The 16,481-nt window shown below is 35.8% G+C and overlaps 4 protein-coding genes across 4 annotated transcripts; all 4 read right to left on the reverse strand.

The window, feature by feature from the left end:
* Positions 1 to 1,742: 1,742 nt before the first annotated feature.
* On the reverse strand, positions 1,743 to 2,774 carry GCK72_007539 (uncharacterized protein; the record flags this gene model as incomplete). The annotated part of the gene is made up of 4 exons (XM_003100058.2): positions 1,743 to 1,877; positions 1,929 to 2,080; positions 2,494 to 2,632; positions 2,685 to 2,774. The coding sequence occupies 4 exons, from the start codon at positions 2,772 to 2,774 to the stop codon at positions 1,743 to 1,745; spliced, it is 516 nt and encodes a 171-aa protein (XP_003100106.2).
* A 6,109-nt stretch (positions 2,775 to 8,883) lies between these two features.
* Positions 8,884 to 10,999, reverse strand: GCK72_007540 (uncharacterized protein; the record flags this gene model as incomplete). The annotated part of the gene is made up of 6 exons (XM_053726284.1): positions 8,884 to 9,087; positions 10,228 to 10,340; positions 10,391 to 10,514; positions 10,558 to 10,729; positions 10,774 to 10,894; positions 10,939 to 10,999. 6 exons carry the CDS (start codon positions 10,997 to 10,999, stop codon positions 8,884 to 8,886), a joined length of 795 nt encoding a protein of 264 aa, XP_053590478.1.
* Positions 11,000 to 11,481: 482 nt separating this feature from the next.
* GCK72_007541 (uncharacterized protein) lies at positions 11,482 to 12,422 on the reverse strand (the record flags this gene model as incomplete). Its single annotated transcript, XM_053726285.1, has 6 exons — positions 11,482 to 11,703; positions 11,746 to 11,858; positions 11,906 to 12,029; positions 12,077 to 12,227; positions 12,284 to 12,317; positions 12,368 to 12,422. 6 exons carry the CDS (start codon positions 12,420 to 12,422, stop codon positions 11,482 to 11,484), a joined length of 699 nt encoding a protein of 232 aa, XP_053590479.1.
* Positions 12,423 to 13,837: 1,415 nt separating this feature from the next.
* On the reverse strand, positions 13,838 to 15,436 carry GCK72_007542 (uncharacterized protein; the record flags this gene model as incomplete). Its single annotated transcript, XM_003100115.2, has 10 exons — positions 13,838 to 13,990; positions 14,074 to 14,133; positions 14,187 to 14,296; positions 14,395 to 14,518; positions 14,567 to 14,759; positions 14,806 to 14,874; positions 14,921 to 15,058; positions 15,104 to 15,172; positions 15,219 to 15,309; positions 15,358 to 15,436. 10 exons carry the CDS (start codon positions 15,434 to 15,436, stop codon positions 13,838 to 13,840), a joined length of 1,086 nt encoding a protein of 361 aa, XP_003100163.2.
* Between the last annotated feature and the right edge of the window lie 1,045 nt (positions 15,437 to 16,481).

The raw sequence follows: 16,481 nt of genomic DNA on the forward strand, positions 1-16,481 counted from the left end.
TTGGAGCGGTGGGCCGACGCTTCAACTTTCTGCAAAAAAAATCTTCAAAAATGATTTTCAAGTTGAAAACAGGCCTAGCAATAAATTTCAACCGTGAAATAGGGTTTCGGATTAATTTTGGTTCCTGGATGGACCAAAATGTAAAAAGTGTAGCAAAACGGGTAGGTTCCGACTAAATCCGGGACTGAAGGCGGATTTCAAGTTTCATCGAGAAATTTCGTGTTTTATCAAAATGTCCATAAGTGTTTTTCTATATTTGTCTTGTTTTTAATGTTCTGGTCAATTTTTATGGTCGGTAAAATTCATGAGTAGACACTGGTATCAAATTAGTGATTTTGTGCGTGCCAAGGAGGAGCTCATGAGCTATCAACATTCATAAAATCCTGAGTTTTTGAACTAGGACAGTGATTTTTTCGGAACACAATGAGAAAAAAATCAGCTTTAATTTCATATTTCATTGAACTATTATTGTTGAAATTTCAAAGCCGTAGCCCACTTTTTTCACGATCCGGTCCAAATTAGACCTGATCCTCTGTTTGCCGGAATATGTCCAGAGCGGAGCCGGAACAAATACTGTAAATATATTTTTCAAAAAGGTCTTGAATATGACAATACATTCCCTACGTTTTATTCTTCTAAAGACCTGCATTTGTGGCGCTCTCACCTACTTGAAACTCACAAAAAATCATTTCACACACACTGATACAGTCGATGGGGGAGCTGGCTGGAGAAAAAATGTTGCCACCCGCGTAAAAATGAAAATTACAATCTGTTACATCGAGAACTTAAAAACTACATAAAAACGTATAATAAAACATATATTTGGATGCACCTGGAATTCTGTGCCTGAACCAGAGCTGACCCAAACTTTTGTATCAGTATTTATGCCGCACCCTGTATACACTTCAAAAATCAGGAAAACATTAAACATTTTTGAAATGAGGTGTTTCGGGTGAAACTTCAAAAATCACATTTATTCCATTAAAAATTTAAGAATACAAAGAAAAATCAACCAGGGAAAAATATTAAACTTTTTCTTTATACTTTTATACTTTTTCAGAACACTCAAAGAAACGAGAGCACAGAGATACATAGAAAAAAACCAAAAAAAGTATGAAACGTGTACTCATAAGAAATCGAATTGGTTCGGAGAGAGGCGCAGGAGGAAAAGCAGCAGAAAAAACATAGAAAAGAAGCCAAATTGACGAAAATAAAAAGAAGCAGGAACAAACATGAAGGGGGTTCATTTGGAGAAAAAGAAAAAGGAAGGACGCCAAAAAAGGAAAAAAAAGATGAATGGCAAAAGGCCAGCTGGATGAGGGGATGACAGAAAGGATAGGGACGGATTCGAGGAAGAAAATGTTGAGAGAAGGGAACAGAAATGACAAATTACTTGTTTCGATGAGCCTTCTTTTGTTTGAAGGCGCGTAGGGGTTAAAAGATATCAAAAAAGTGAAAACAGGTAAATTGTGGGAAATTTCAAGGGCTACATTTTTGTAGTAAACAATTTCTAGGTAGCTCTGCCAATTTTTGAGATATCACAACTTTGTTAGGTAATAGCGATTTCAGGCGACCTAATGACATCAAATTTATACATCAAGACAATGCAAAAAGCCGAGAAAAAGTTTTGAAATGGCAGATAGTGATGATAATAGTTGACTGATAAGAAAATATATTGACCGAATTATTAATTATTATTCTAGCGGTACTGTTTGTAAAGAATTTCATTACTGTCTTCTTTTTCAGCTCCCTCCGGATTCTCTCTCACTGTGCTCATGAACCATCCGAGCTATTTCAATTTTCTGCTGCTCGGTCAGACTGACTGGAAGGGTCTCCCAAAATTCCTCGGCTGATTTTATATTGTTGAGGATTTGTCTCTGAAAGCCAAGTGTTGCAAATCTGAAATCTGAAAAATTAAAATTACCCACCTGCAATTCCAAAAACTTGTATTCCATAGCGATTTTTAGCTTTTCCGTGGCACTCTTTTGAGATGAGTTCAGGAAAAATTGCTCAATTTGGTCAAGTACAATCTTACATTCGAATCTTTCAGCCCATCTGAGAATTCCGATTGCGTTGTCTTCTGAAATATTAAAAAATTGCGAAAAAAAACCAAAATCGAATAGAACCACCCGTTTCTCAAAAGTGGGCGGAGCTTACTAAAAATTTTTAACAACAAAAATATAGCTCTTGAAATTTCCTACATTTCGTCAGTTGACACCTTTTCGATATCTCTTCATCCCACCGAGTTACAGCCTTTCAAACATTTGAGGTGAGACGCAGACAATTAGAGCGTCTCGCTTCTCTGCGCCCTCCTACTCTTTACCTCTTTTTCTTTGCCTTCATTTCTTTGAAGGCGCGTATCTCGGTGGGAAAAGAATCAAAAAAGTGAAAACAAGTAAATTGTAGGAAATTTCACGCGCTACATTTTTATAGTTGACAATTTTTAGGTAGCTCTACCCACTTTTGAGATATAACAAATTTAGCAAAACTTACCATTAATAACATCAAGTCTATCGAGACAATGCAAGAAGCCAAGGAAAAGTTCTGGACCAGCTCTCTCACATCCAATCCAAATCTCCATTCTTGGATCCTGGTGCATCAAAACTAGTACAGGAACGCGATCTGTGAACCACTGGAAATCAAAAAATAAAAAATTCAAAGTCTGGCGCGCCTCAGCCGCTTACCTGTCTCGACAAATAGAATTTCCGTGACCCAACTATTAATACCACATCAGTAGTGTCGGTAGGTTTATCGTATTGATTTGGGGCTCCCATGGGTGGAAGTGAATTGGAAAATAATCGGAAATAATTCGTTGTTCAAGAAAGGAAAGATAAGAAAAATGAAGTGAGAGGGGAGACGCAGGACGAGAAAGAATGCAAAAAGTGTCGGGTTGGCTGGCCAGTCAATATTGATACGTGTCCTTGTTCTTTTCCTTTTTACTAGGAGCGTCGCGCACACCAGGAGGCAAAAGTGGAAGTGGTCGCCAATAAAGGGGCGTGGCTAGAGCAGAGCTTCAAGGCAAATTTTTCAAATAACACCCTTTGTTTATTCGTTTTACATCATCAAACACACATATTTTACGAAAAAGAAGCTAGTTTATTGAAAAGTACGGCCCACGTAGATTTTGAGAGTTCCTCTGGATCATCTGGCACCACTGCCATCACATCTTCTTTTGTTGTCATATCGGATATGCATTTGATCTACAAAAATTTTATTTTAAAAAATAAATGTTTCGTTTTGTGGTTTGTGCCGCACAAAGAACATCTAGTCAGAAAAATATCGTGGGAAAAAAACGACTTGGGAAAAAATTGTGATTGACTTTTAACATAAAATACTTATTTTGAACGGAGAACAGTTTTTGATCTGGAAAATATGTGCTCAAGTTAAACCAGGAATTTCTGAAAATGTGAATCACAGCTCTAAATTTTGTAGTTTATGAATTTGTGTACAAAAATTATAGCCAAGACAGATTTAAAAAAATGATGAATTTGATTGCTTATTTCTGCCTCGATATCAATTTTGTACTATGAAAATTTTACTGCCGGTTAATTAGAGATAGTTGTATAATTGGAGATGCCGGTATGTCAGTGCCAGGGTTTGGAAATCCCGGGCCGGCCCGGTCGGCCCGGATTCAAAAAATGAGCACCATTTTTTCACAAATTTCTGCAAATATTTCATTTAAAAAAGTCAAAGTTCTCAAAATTTCTCGTGCGCTAAGGCTTTTACCGATATTCTAAAACACAGTCGAAAAATCCACTTTTTGCGAAAAAGTAATCAAAAAAAATTCAAGATTTTTTCAAAAAATTTCAAATTTCTACAAGAGCCGAGCCGAGGAAAATTTTTCAGTCGGCCCGGCCCGGAATTTCCCAACCCTGGTTAGAGCAAACATGGTAGAATTTGTATTACAGTATTGCAGTATTACACATAATTCACTTTAGGTTACTTCTTTCTTTTCCTAAATTATTTTTTCTCCGTTTCTAACTATTTTACGATCATCAAACCTTTCCGCTTTTTGACTTTTCTTTTCATTTTTATAGCCGAAACAGTAAAAAAAACGAGAAAAAAGTTATAGCTCCTGCCTCGAAGCAAGGAGTTCATTGACTAAAAAAACGGAGAGCTTTATCTTTATAATTTGTGTGTCACAGAATAATAAAATGAAGACTGAAACCTTCTTTAATATTTCAGACAATTCTCAGAAACTCTCATAACTGGAGTATGTGCTAAATATCGCTACAATTCCCGTTTTGCTGACATAGGTGGACGAGTTTTCCACGGGTCCGTGTATTCCTCTATGACAAAATTATGTCTACCATACTCACCATTACGTCATCCAATTCATACTCCACTGCCAATTCGAATTTATCATTGTTACTCCTCTCCGAATTCTCCATAAGAAACTTCTCACATCGCTTCATTGCAGTTTTCGCGTCAAAGAAATCAGCGAGATGGAGTATTCCCTCGACATTGTCTTCTAAAATTTTTATTTCTCAATTTTCAAAAACAACACTTCTCTAACTAGGGAAGGTCATAGAGTCAGTTTGGAGATATGGGATGCGACATATATCACCACAAAGCTGAGAAAACGGTGACTCCGAAATTTTTTTGTTGCAATTTTCGCATGTTAGAAAGGCAATAATTCTCTATTTCACCAAACCTTGACCTGGTTTTTATTGAATAACAGGCATCGAGGGCAAAAATTAAAAATATATTTGGAATTAGCGTTTTCTCAGCTTTCCAATGATATGGGTCACGTCCCATATCTCCAAACTGACTTCATGACCTTCCCTAGTAAGCTTACCATCCACAAAAGATTCCCCATTGATGAGTTCTAGGAACTCTTGAAAATCATTCGGATCGATACTGTTGATTTCCACTTCCTTCTTTCCAGACTCATCAAAATTTCCCAAAAACAAAGATTCGAAATAAGTGGAATGTGAAGCAAGAAAGAGCTTCGACACATAGAATTTCTGACCCTTCACCACTAAAGTCACATCAGAAAACTTCTCCATCGACTCATCGAAACTTCTCAACTTGGTTGTTCGGAATCCAAACACTCCAGTGATTGTCACATGAACCTCTACTATAAATCTTTTGTCGCCTTCTACAAATGCAAAATTTGCAATGTTGGAATCCGATTCTTCAGTGGGCACTAATCTTTGAAGCGTTATAACTTTTCGGGAATTGGCGCTATAAAAAAGTTGTCAATAACAAAAATATAGCCCGTAAATAACTCTATATTTCATTAGTTGAAAACTTTTTGATAGTTATTCACTCTGAGGAGATACGGTAGCTACAAGTTAAGGGCATGCAAAGAGAGAGAGGGAGAACGCAGACACTTAGAGCGTCTCGTTTCTTTGCGTCTCTTCTACTAAAACTTGATTTTTAAACGTTTCGAAACGGTTTTTGGAGTTTTAAAACGTAAAAATCTGTGATTTCCGCTCAAAAAGTGAGAATTTTACAATTTCAGATTGAAAATATACTCACCACGGAACATTAAAATGCCGCTCCTTATCCCCATCATGGTATACTTCTTTGTCCATTTTCGAAACGTCGTCTATCTCATATTTCATAACAAATTTCATCTCATTTGTAGCACTCATCTTAACTAAAAAACTTTCTTAAAAATCAAATCACAAAATTTACTCAAAAATTCAAAAATACAAAAATTGAAAAAAAAAAGTTAAAAGTAGCAAACAATTGATAGAATAAAAAGTCAAGAAAAAAATGAAAAGGAAAAAGAAGAAAACTGTTATCAATGCGATTCCTTATCAATGAGACATCATTGTTTGTTGAAAATCGGAAAACACTATCAAGTTTATATTATTGAACTTTTCATTTGATTGAGTGTTAAAAACAGTTTGGAATAATTTCTGGGTTTGTTCAAAATGACAATTTATACAGTATCGTCGAAAAGGATGTACAGTACCGCTCAAAAGGTTATCAACTTCGGCTGTTTTCAATGATAAGTGGCTAACTTTGACAGTGTATTTCGGTGTCACCTGATTGTCCGATGAATTTCATTTTGTACGTCTTGGACAGAGAAAAAATAGCACATAATTTTTGTAGTCGACCCTTTTTTTGTAGGGACACTACCATGAAAGTTACAAGTTGTCAAAGTGAAAAACTTCAAAATATCGCTAATATCCTCTGAAAAAAGTGACAGGTCGTCAAAGTAATATATCTCTGAAACCGACTAATTTCAGGGGCGAAACGTTGAAACTTTTCACTTTGACAACCTGTAATTTTCAAGATAGTATCCCTACAAAAAAGTAGTCAACAACAAAAGGGAGGTGTTAGTTTAGTTCTGTTTAACCCATACAAAATATAATTTATCGGACAATCAGATGACACCGAAATACACTGTCAAAGTTGGTCATTTTCCACTAAAAACTGCCAAAGTTGATCAATTTTTGAGCGGTACTGCACATAGATCAAGTATGAAGTTTCATATTTGTAGTTGACAACGTTTTTTTTTCTGCTGATTCCGGCGGTTTTATTGCATTTGTCATCAAAAAAGATTAAAAGATCTGTAGAATTAATGACTCTGAGTGGGTCTCGTTTGAAAAGTTTACTATTTCCCTCTAAAGTCGGTCTACTTGAGAAAAATCTTTATGCGCCCAACAAAATGTGATAATGTGGAGCAATCAAGAACTTAATGAAAAACTATTTTTGATGTGCTCAGTATCGGCGAGAGATAATTACCTCAATATGATTTCTAAATGAGGGAGGATGGTTTTGACAAAACCATCTGTGTCGCAATTTCCTTAAGTCGGTGAATCTTCCCAGAAGAACTGTTTCATCCGATGTTTGTAGAAGGGTACTTGTTTTCAGGGATTTGTGACATCTTACACTCTTAATTAGTCATTCTGGGGGATGGAGGAAACCATGGGAAATTGGAAGAATTCCAACTCAAATGTAGTTGTATCAGATAGAAATAGTTTTGTTACAATGAATTCATTAACAATTCTCAATATAAACTAATAAAAAAACAAAAATGAATTTTGAATTTCAACAAAGAATAACAGGTAAAAACAACAATAATAACAAAAAAAATAGACGAAGAAGTAATGCATAGAGAAATAAAAGATTATTATACAGAGATTTTTGACAGTAAGATACTTAAACAGGGAGAATTAAAAAATAGGCTGATGCTAATTATAACACAGTTGATAATTATTGATATAACTCTCGCTGAACGGAATATTTTGAAATTCTTTGAAACTATTTCCTAGAGCCATGGATCTTGTGTCTGCTTGCGTTGTATCTTTATTCATTTCTGGTGATCCATATGATGAGAATACGGGGCAAGTGTTCTCAATCGGGGTCGAGATAGACCACATCTTCGAAGTTTCATTTTTGTGATACTGTAAAAAGTTGGTGGGTGATAAAATGTATGTTTGATATTTATCTACTGTTACTCTATCGAATTATGAAATACTTACTGTTTTCATGTGTTTTCTTAAAGATGAGGGATGAGTGTAAGCTTTTTTACAACCTGGGTGCTGAAAATAACTTCTTTTTTTTATTATCAGTTTGTCAGTTTTGACGAGACTCACCTTACAGATGTACTTTTTTACCTTTGAATGAGAATCCATGTGTTTCGTCCGACCTGCGGAGTCTCTAAACCTCTTATCACATCCGAAATGAGTACAAAGAAATGGTTTTTCGCCTGAAAAAAATTTTGTTGATCAAATGATTTTAGTAAAACCGACCTGTATGACTTCTCTGATGAATTTTCAGATGTTCTTTTCGTCCAAATGCTTGTCCACAGGTATCACATTGAAACGATTTTTCTCCAGTATGAACAGGTAAGTGGTTGACGAGTTTGTATGGTCGCTGAAAACAAAATCTTAACAAGTTTCCTTATTTTCAGTACAATTCACCTTGAAATCTTTGCCACATTTATACCATTGACATATTTTTCTTCCTTCAGCGTGTTCTTCTCTGACATGTGATCCCAATTCCTTTGAGTTCGTGAAGGTTTTCTGGCACTGCTGTCCTTCACTGCTCCACAAACATTTAAACGGTTGATGTGTGACTTTGTGTTCAGGGATGCTATAAGGTTCAGTAACATTTTGATGATGAGTGCCTGACAAACCTTGGACACGTGGAAATCGGAATTTGCGGAGCCAGATCAACTAGAGAGTTGGAAACATGTGGAGACGATGGATAACTATATGACGTGTTGGTGAAGTAGCTTGGCACATAAGGGTCTGTTTCTGAATTGAAAATGCTGACCAGAAGATAAAAAATATATTATTATTACCTTGATACCATGAAGGGTGGTAGAAATTCTGATTCATATTGGGAAAAGTAGTATAATAATAGTTGATCATTCTGAGAGAAGCTCTTTGATTGAATATGACTGCTAAGAAGTTAAATGACGAGATAGATACAATAAAGATATGTAGGTGCGCTAATTAGAGTGGGCGGATGGTTGTTGTGTACCAATATGTACATCTGTCGCAAAACCTTCTTAAGTAGGTGCATCTTCCCAAAAGGTGTATTTTACTAGTTATGGTTGTCAGAATGTTTGCAGAAGGGTACTTTCTTTCAGGGATTTGTGACATCTTACACTTTCAATTAGTCATTAAAGGGGATGGTGGAAACCATGGGAATCTTGGAGAATGAATACCAACTCGAATACAATTGTATTGAATAGAAAGGGAGTAAAAGGGACTAATGGATACATATATAGTGTGCATTTGAAGATAAAAGGTCGTAATTTCAAGAAAGTATGAGACAAAGAAACATTGTTCTATTTTTCAAAAACCACAAAAAATATTCTATAAATAATCTCTTTTTGGATAAGAGGGGAGGTGCTGAGAGTAGAAATAGGAGAGAAACAATCATTGTGCAACATTTAATATGAGAGATCAACATTTAATCAATTTTAAGCTCCTCATCTTCAACTTCAGCCTTCCAATCAAATTGATGGCGAGAGTTGATGTAAGGATTTTGCAAAACCCGAAGGTAACCGTCGGACCATTTGATGAACTCCCGCATAGACATGTCCTGTTTTTTCAACACCGGTGGTGGTGTTCCGTTTGCAGATGCCAGTTTTCCAGTGTCCAACTTTTCATGATCCTAAAAAAGACTAGCAAGTTCAAATCTTGTCTTCACCTATCTACGTCTTTGAAATATCTGACCAGAAAGTTTTTGGCGTCATAAGATTTAGTACAATGTGGTCTCTGAAAATTAGCACTAATTAGTTTTCCAATATTCTATATTAAAAGAACATCATAAAAGTAGCTTCCGTGAGTACTGTTCACATAAATTTGTAGCTGGCGGCTTGGTTGGGTTTTGAAATCTTGGAATTGAAGAATTTTTATTTGAGATTCAATTCAAACTAATAACAAAACAGAAAGAACTTTGAATTTCAACAAAGAATAACAGATTGAAAACAACATAACATTGAAAATAGACAAAGAAGTAATACATAAAGAAACATGATTTTTGACGGTTTTTCATGAATACATCTGTTTTTTTCTCTATGAATGAATTTTTAAAGTCGATATTTTCCTCGAAAACTGGTTAAAATTTTCAAATAATGCAAAAATTCAAAAAAAAATGCAAACGCGCTCTATTCGAGCTGGAGTTCTATTTTGTAGCAGTTCCATTTTGTAGCAGTTCCATTTCGTTCAGTTCTATTTTAGTCAGTTCTAATTTGTAACAGTTCCATTTCGTTGCAATTCCATTTTGTTCAGTTCTATTTTTTCCTGTTCTATATTGTAACAGTTTTATTTTGTCGCAGTTCTATCTTTCCGAGTTCTAAAATAGATCAAAGAAATTTTTCAAAAAGAAATGATTAAAAACATATGTATATTATATAGAGATTTGAGGAACTCAAACACAAAAAATTAAAAGTTGGGTTGGTGCTAATTATAACACAGTTGATACACCAAACGGTTTATTTTGAAATTCTTTGAAACAATTTCCTGGAGCCATGGATCTTGTGTCTGCTTGCGTTGTATCTTCATTCATTTCTGGTGATCCGTATGATGAGAGTATGGAACAAGTGTTCTCAATTGGAGTCGGGTTAGGCCACAGATTAGAAGTTTGATCTCTGTGATACTGTAAATAGTTGGTGAGTTGTAGATGATTCTATTAAACTATAAGTTACTCACATTTCGTCTGTGGGCTGTTAGAGATGAGGGATGTGTGTAACGTTTTCCACAACCAGAGTGCTGAAATATACCTTTTTTGATTATCAGCGTGTCCTCTTACCTCGCAGATGTATTTTTTCTTCTCTGCGTGACAATACATGTGTTTCTTCCGATCAGTGGAGCTACCGAACCTTTTATCACACCCAGAATGAGTGCAAGCGAATGGCTTCTCACCTGGAAAAAAGAGAAACGGTTCGTTTTGAAGAAAGCATAGTAAGACCGACCTGTATGAGTTCTCTTATGAATTTTCAGATTTTCAGCCCGTGCGAATAATTTTGCACATGTGTCGCATTGAAATGCTTTTTCTCTAGTGTGAACAGGTAAGTGGTTGACAAGTCTGTATTTCTGCTAAAAACACAACAATTAGAGGTTTAACTCAGGCTCCACCCACCTTGAACTCTTTGCCACAGTTATCCCATTGACATATTTGTCTACCTTCAGCGTGTTCTTCTCTGACATGGAATCCCAAGTCCTCCGAATTCGAAAAAACTTCCTGGCATTGCTGTCCGTCAGTGTTCCACAAACATCTCAACGGTTGATGTGTAACTTGGTGTTGAGGGATGCTAAAAGTTACAGTAAGATTTTGACCATGAAGTGTCTGACTGACCTAGAAGCTGGAACTTGGTGAAGAAGATTATCTGGAGAGTTGGAAACATGTGGAGACGAATAATAACTATATTGTGTGCTGGGAAAACCTGTGTCGTAGTTTGGTATATAAGGATTTGTTCCTGAATTAGAAATTCTTACCAGAATATAAAAATTGAATTATTACCTTGATACCAAATAGGCTGGTAGAAGTATTGAGGACAAGTAGTATAATAATTATTGCTCATTCTGGAAGAAGCTATTTGCCTAAATATGGCTGCTAAAGAGTTAAATGACGAGATAGATACGTCGTCGGGGTAATTTGAGAGGGCGGATGGTTTTTGTGTACCCATATGTACATCTGTCGCAAAATCTTCTTAAGTAGGTACATCTTCCCAAAGGGTGTTTTTTTAAATTCTTGTCAGTATGTCTGCAGAGATTTGTGACATCTTACACTTTATATTAGTCATTAAAGGGGATAGTGGAAACCATGGGAATTTGAAAGAATGCATACCAACTCGAATACAATGATGTCGAATAGAAAGGAATGATGTAAAAGGGACTAATGGATGTATAAAGTACATTTGAAGATAAAGACCTTAGTTTCAAGAAAACGTGAGAAGAAGAAACAAGGTTCTATTTTTTAAAATAATAATATGAGAGCATCGTGCAACAAATACTGCAAGAGATCAACAGTTTTGATCGATTATTAATTTGAAGTTGATCAATTTTAAAGCTCATCATCTTCAATCGCATCCTTCATCTCAAATTGATGGCGAGAGTTGATGAAAGGATTCTGCAAAACCGAAATGTAACCGTCGGACCATTTTATGAACTCCCGCATAGACATGTCTTGTTTTTTCAGAACCGGTGGTGGTGTTCCGTTGGAAACACAAAAAGAGACAGTGTTGTTTGCAGAGGTCAGTTTTCCAGTATCCAACTTCTCATTATTCTAAAATAGGCTATTAGTTGTTTAATTATATATTAAACCCACATTACAAAAGTATCTTGTGTGAGTACTGTGTACATGCATATGTTGCTGGCGGCTTGATTGTGAGTCGAATGACCGTCCACATCCGAGATGAGTGCAATCGAAAGATAGTTGATCTGAACCAAATTAAAACATTTTCAATCAAAATACTTTGATCACATACCTTCATGAGTGACCATATGCACATTGAGGTTTTCAACATACTCGAAACGTTTCTTGCATATCCCACAAATAAAGGCCATCACATTGGTATGGGACCGGATATGTGCTTTTAGGTCGAATATTGTCTTAAATTTAGAATTTTTTTAAACAAAAAATTTCGGTTTTTTGTTACCTTGAACTTTTCCCCACAGCATCTCCAAAAGCATTTTTTGGCGTTGTGCGATAAATGATCAATTTCAATATGATTTCCAACGGCTATTGCGTTTGTAAATGTTCTTCCACATTCGTAACCATTGGTGATCCAGCAGCAGATTTCATTACCACTAAAAATAAATTTAATGAGGAATTCAGAAAAACTTACTTTGGAGAATCAGAAAACGTTGAATTGCTTCCTGCAGCATGAGTTGATCGACCTGAAAATAGTAACTATGTACTTCTCGGCCGTTTAGAAAACTAATGATACCTGAATAGTCCGGATGATAGAAGTTGGAGAATGTTGGGGGATGGATGGAATTCATGCTTGAAGAATCTCAAAATAAAAAAATAACTGATGAAAAGCGAATGGTCTTACACCTGGAAAAAACAAATAAATGAGGAAAGACCCTTACCTGCCACTCCGCTCTCAGACCCATTACGTAACATAAATGGGAGGGCGCGGAGACCATTTCGGACTGTCGACACTTTGTCGGCTCCCTTTTGTCTTTTTCACGTAACATTTTTCAAACTGGGAAGAAAACGCCATATGAAGTGGAAAATAAGAGAAAGAGAGAGAGAGAGAGAGAGCGAGCGAGGGATAAAAAAAATAGCCTTGACTAATTGACGTCTGCTTCTTCTTCTAACGTGCACAATGTATAAGTGATAGAGTGTCGTATCGCGAGACGATTCCAGCTGATTCCAGCATATTCTATATTTTTCGTCTCGTTTTGCTCTGTCTCGTTTTGTCCAGCATAAAGTTCAGCTTATTCTCGTTCAGCATAGTTCAGCAAAGTTCAGTTCAGCAAAAGTTCAGTTACAGCATATTCCAGCACGTTTAATTTATTTTTCATTCCCGCATAATTTCTTGCTGGATTGCGAGAATCTCGCGAGACGAACGTGAATTATTTTTCTGTGAGAAAAATAGAAAAATCTATGCTAAAGTGTTATTTCCGTGATCTTTCATTGTGAATCAAGTACAGTGCTCCTTTATTTTGAACTTTTTTCGAAGGTCACGGTTCTAAAAATGTCACTTTTGCTTTATTTTCAACATTCATTTCGTAAAAATTTGCATGAAAAAATGATTAGAAACGTCAAAATTAAATTTCTTTATATGAAAGAATGGCCACGTTCGTCTCGCGAGATTCGCAATGTCCAGCATGAAATTATGCGGGAATGAAAAATAAATGAAACGTGCTGGAATATGCTGTAACTGAACTTTTGCTGAACTGAACTTTGCTGAACTATGCTGAACGAGAATATGCTGAACTTTATGCTGGACAAAACGAGACAGAACGAAACGAGAATATGCTGGATTCAGCTGGAATTCTCGCAAAGTGCTGTAACTGATTCTCGCGAGACGACACTCTAATAAGTGACAAGGACAAAATAAGACGCAGAGCTCAAGGTAGTCTTTGATGGAAACTAGAGTGCTATCAGTTTGATAAGCAACTTTTGAGTCGCTTATGTAAGACTTTAAATTATGCAACTGATAACCAACTTTTGGGTTCTGAAATCTTGGAACTAAATATTATTTATTTAGATTCAATTAAAATTAAAAACAACAATAATAATTTTGAATTTCAACAAAGAATAACAAATTACAAACAACATACAGTAGCGAGCATAAGTGAGTGAGATAAAGTTAGAAAGGATTATGTGATAAATTTTTCAAAAGAGAATGGTTCAAAACATATATTACACATAAATTTTCGATAGAACGGTATTCAAACGGGGAAAATTAAAAGTCGGGTTGGTGATAATTATAACACATTTGATAATTGGTTATATAATCCTCACCGAACGGATTACTTTGGAATTCTTTAAAACTAGGACCAGTGTTTTCAATTGCGGTCGGGAGAGGGCGGAGTTTAAAAATTTGATCTTTGTGATGCTGTAAATAGTTGTTGGGTTATGAGTTATAGATTATGTTCGATATTTATCTAATGTTATTCTATAGAATTATGAAATACTTACCGTTTGGTTGTGGTTTCTTAAAGTTGAGGGATCAGAGTAATTTTTGCCACAATCCGAGTGCTGAAAAATATCATTTGCTTGTTCATCAATTCTTTTGTTTTGACTAAATTTACCTCACAGAAGTAACGTTTTTCTGAATGAGAATGCATGTGTTTCTTCCGATCTGAGGAGTTACCGAACCTCTTATCACATCCAGAATGAGTGCAAGCGAATGGCTTTTCACCTGAAAAAATTTGATGTTGTATTTTGGGATTTTTGGTAAATGCGCTCCGTTGATACGTATAAAAATCTGAGATTTTAGAAAAGTATAGTAAAACCGACCTGTATGGGTTCTTTGATGAATTTTTAGATTTTCAGCCCGTCCGAACGTTTTTGCACATGTATCGCACCGAAACCGCTTCTCTCCAGTGTGAACAGGTAAATGGCTGACAAGTTTGTAGCTTTGCTAAAAACAAAATTATTAAAAGTTTCCTTATTTTCAGGCTCCACCCACCTTGAAATATTTGGCACATGTACCCCACTGACATATGTGTTTTCCTTTAGCGTGTTCTCCTCTGACATGCAATCCCAATTCTTTTGAATTCGAGAATAACTTTTCGCATGGATTACTGTCTGTGTTCCATAAACATCTCAACTGCTGATCCGCAATTTGGTATTGTGCTTGCTGAGCCTGGTTATCACGGGGACTGTAAAAAGTCTATGAAAAATTGAAATTAATTGAATTGTTCTCACTTTTGATTAGTCAGTTTTGGATCTGTTGGAGAACCATAGGCCATGTTGTAACATTGATTTTCAGGAGTGCTGAAAAATGATGTTAGTGATTTTAAGAATAGGTCGCTCTACTTACTTCGGATACAAAGAATTTGGAGTAGTCGCCGGAGTGTTGAGCAAATTAGAGGGATGATAGGGTGTACATGAAAATAATGGAGGTTGGCCAATGTATGGTAAATGTGTTGGTGGTGATTGGACTTGATTATGGAAAAAACTGGAAAAGTTCATTAAAAAGTTCGAAATCGTTCAATATACTCACATTTGATCAGTGACTATTGGTGTTACTTGAAGAGCTTTGAGTTTCTGTGTAACCGGATTTTGAGGAGTTCTGAAAAATTATTTTAGAAAATTTGAGAACTGGTTATTCTTCTCACTCTGAAGAAAAAGTATTTGGTGGGATTGCAAGGCTCATATTGCACATATACGAAGCTGAATGATGACAGTTGGGTGGATAAAAACTTGGGGCTGAAATAGAAAAACAAACTAGAAAACCGAAGTTAAAAATTACCGTACCTGGACCCCAACTTGAATGAAAAGAATATGGGGCATCCAAGTATTTATCACGGAAGGAATTGTGGTGTTGGTTATACATATTCAAATTAGAAGTTCATTGAAATTCTTGTTCAAGTGAACACCTGAAACAAGAAAAGAAGAGAGTATTTGAAAAGAGAGCGAGAGAAAGAAAAGTAACCTTCAGTAACAGACTCGTCTGCTTCTTCTTCTAACTTGCGAAATGTAATAGGAATAGGGATGAAAAGAGACGTAGAGCTTGAGGTCATCTATAATAGAAAGTATATCATAAGTATGCTTATTTAAAACTTCAATCAAACTAGATTATACATCTGATAAGCAACTTTTGTGTTAAGATATCTTGAAATTGAAGAGGTAGTACAGTGCGCGTCATAAAGATAGCCCCCCTTGCGATTATGTCGGATCTGGCTCAGCAGTAAGTTTTCATGAAAAATGGGTAACAGCATTAGATTCCTAGTGCAAAATAACCCCTGGGCGCAAAGTTTCATGAATCTCTTACAAAAACTACGGGTACACCATCGAAAACTTAAGGTTAAATGTTCATGTTAAATAATTAGTCATTGCTTTTTTCAGGAAAATTATTTCTGAAAACACCGGTGTAGGAATTCAGTTTGAATTAACTTTTTATCCACGATGTTGTTACGATGAGAAATATTTTGGTGTAAACGTTGAATGGGAATCCGTTTTGTTGAAGAATAATGGTACTTGTGAGTATGGGAAGAGAGAGTGAGCAAGGTATAATAATTATGAGAAGAAGATACAATCTTTCACATTTATTCGTTGGGATAGCATCGAGAATTATATTATCAACGGGAGAGTAACAGTGGAAATTCATATGAAGCTGATCAGGGTTCAAGGAATCTTTACTATTAACAAACGCAAACGCCTGTATGTTTGTGTGTCTGTCGCCGATCCTACCACCCTTCCTACTGAACCGATTTTCTTCAAATTTGGACCAAAAGATCAGAAATTTTCTCTTAATGATGCCCGTCTATTTTTTTAGTTAGAATAGGTCTCGACTAGGTCACTAGGTGAAAAAACGTGGTTTTCAAGCCTTTCAGTAGCTTTTGTTTCCGAAATAAGGAAATAGGAGTTCACGGGGGAGA

Source organism: Caenorhabditis remanei, chromosome II, assembly GCF_010183535.1.
Source record: "Caenorhabditis remanei strain PX506 chromosome II, whole genome shotgun sequence".
Classification (NCBI taxonomy): domain Eukaryota; kingdom Metazoa; phylum Nematoda; class Chromadorea; order Rhabditida; family Rhabditidae; genus Caenorhabditis; species Caenorhabditis remanei.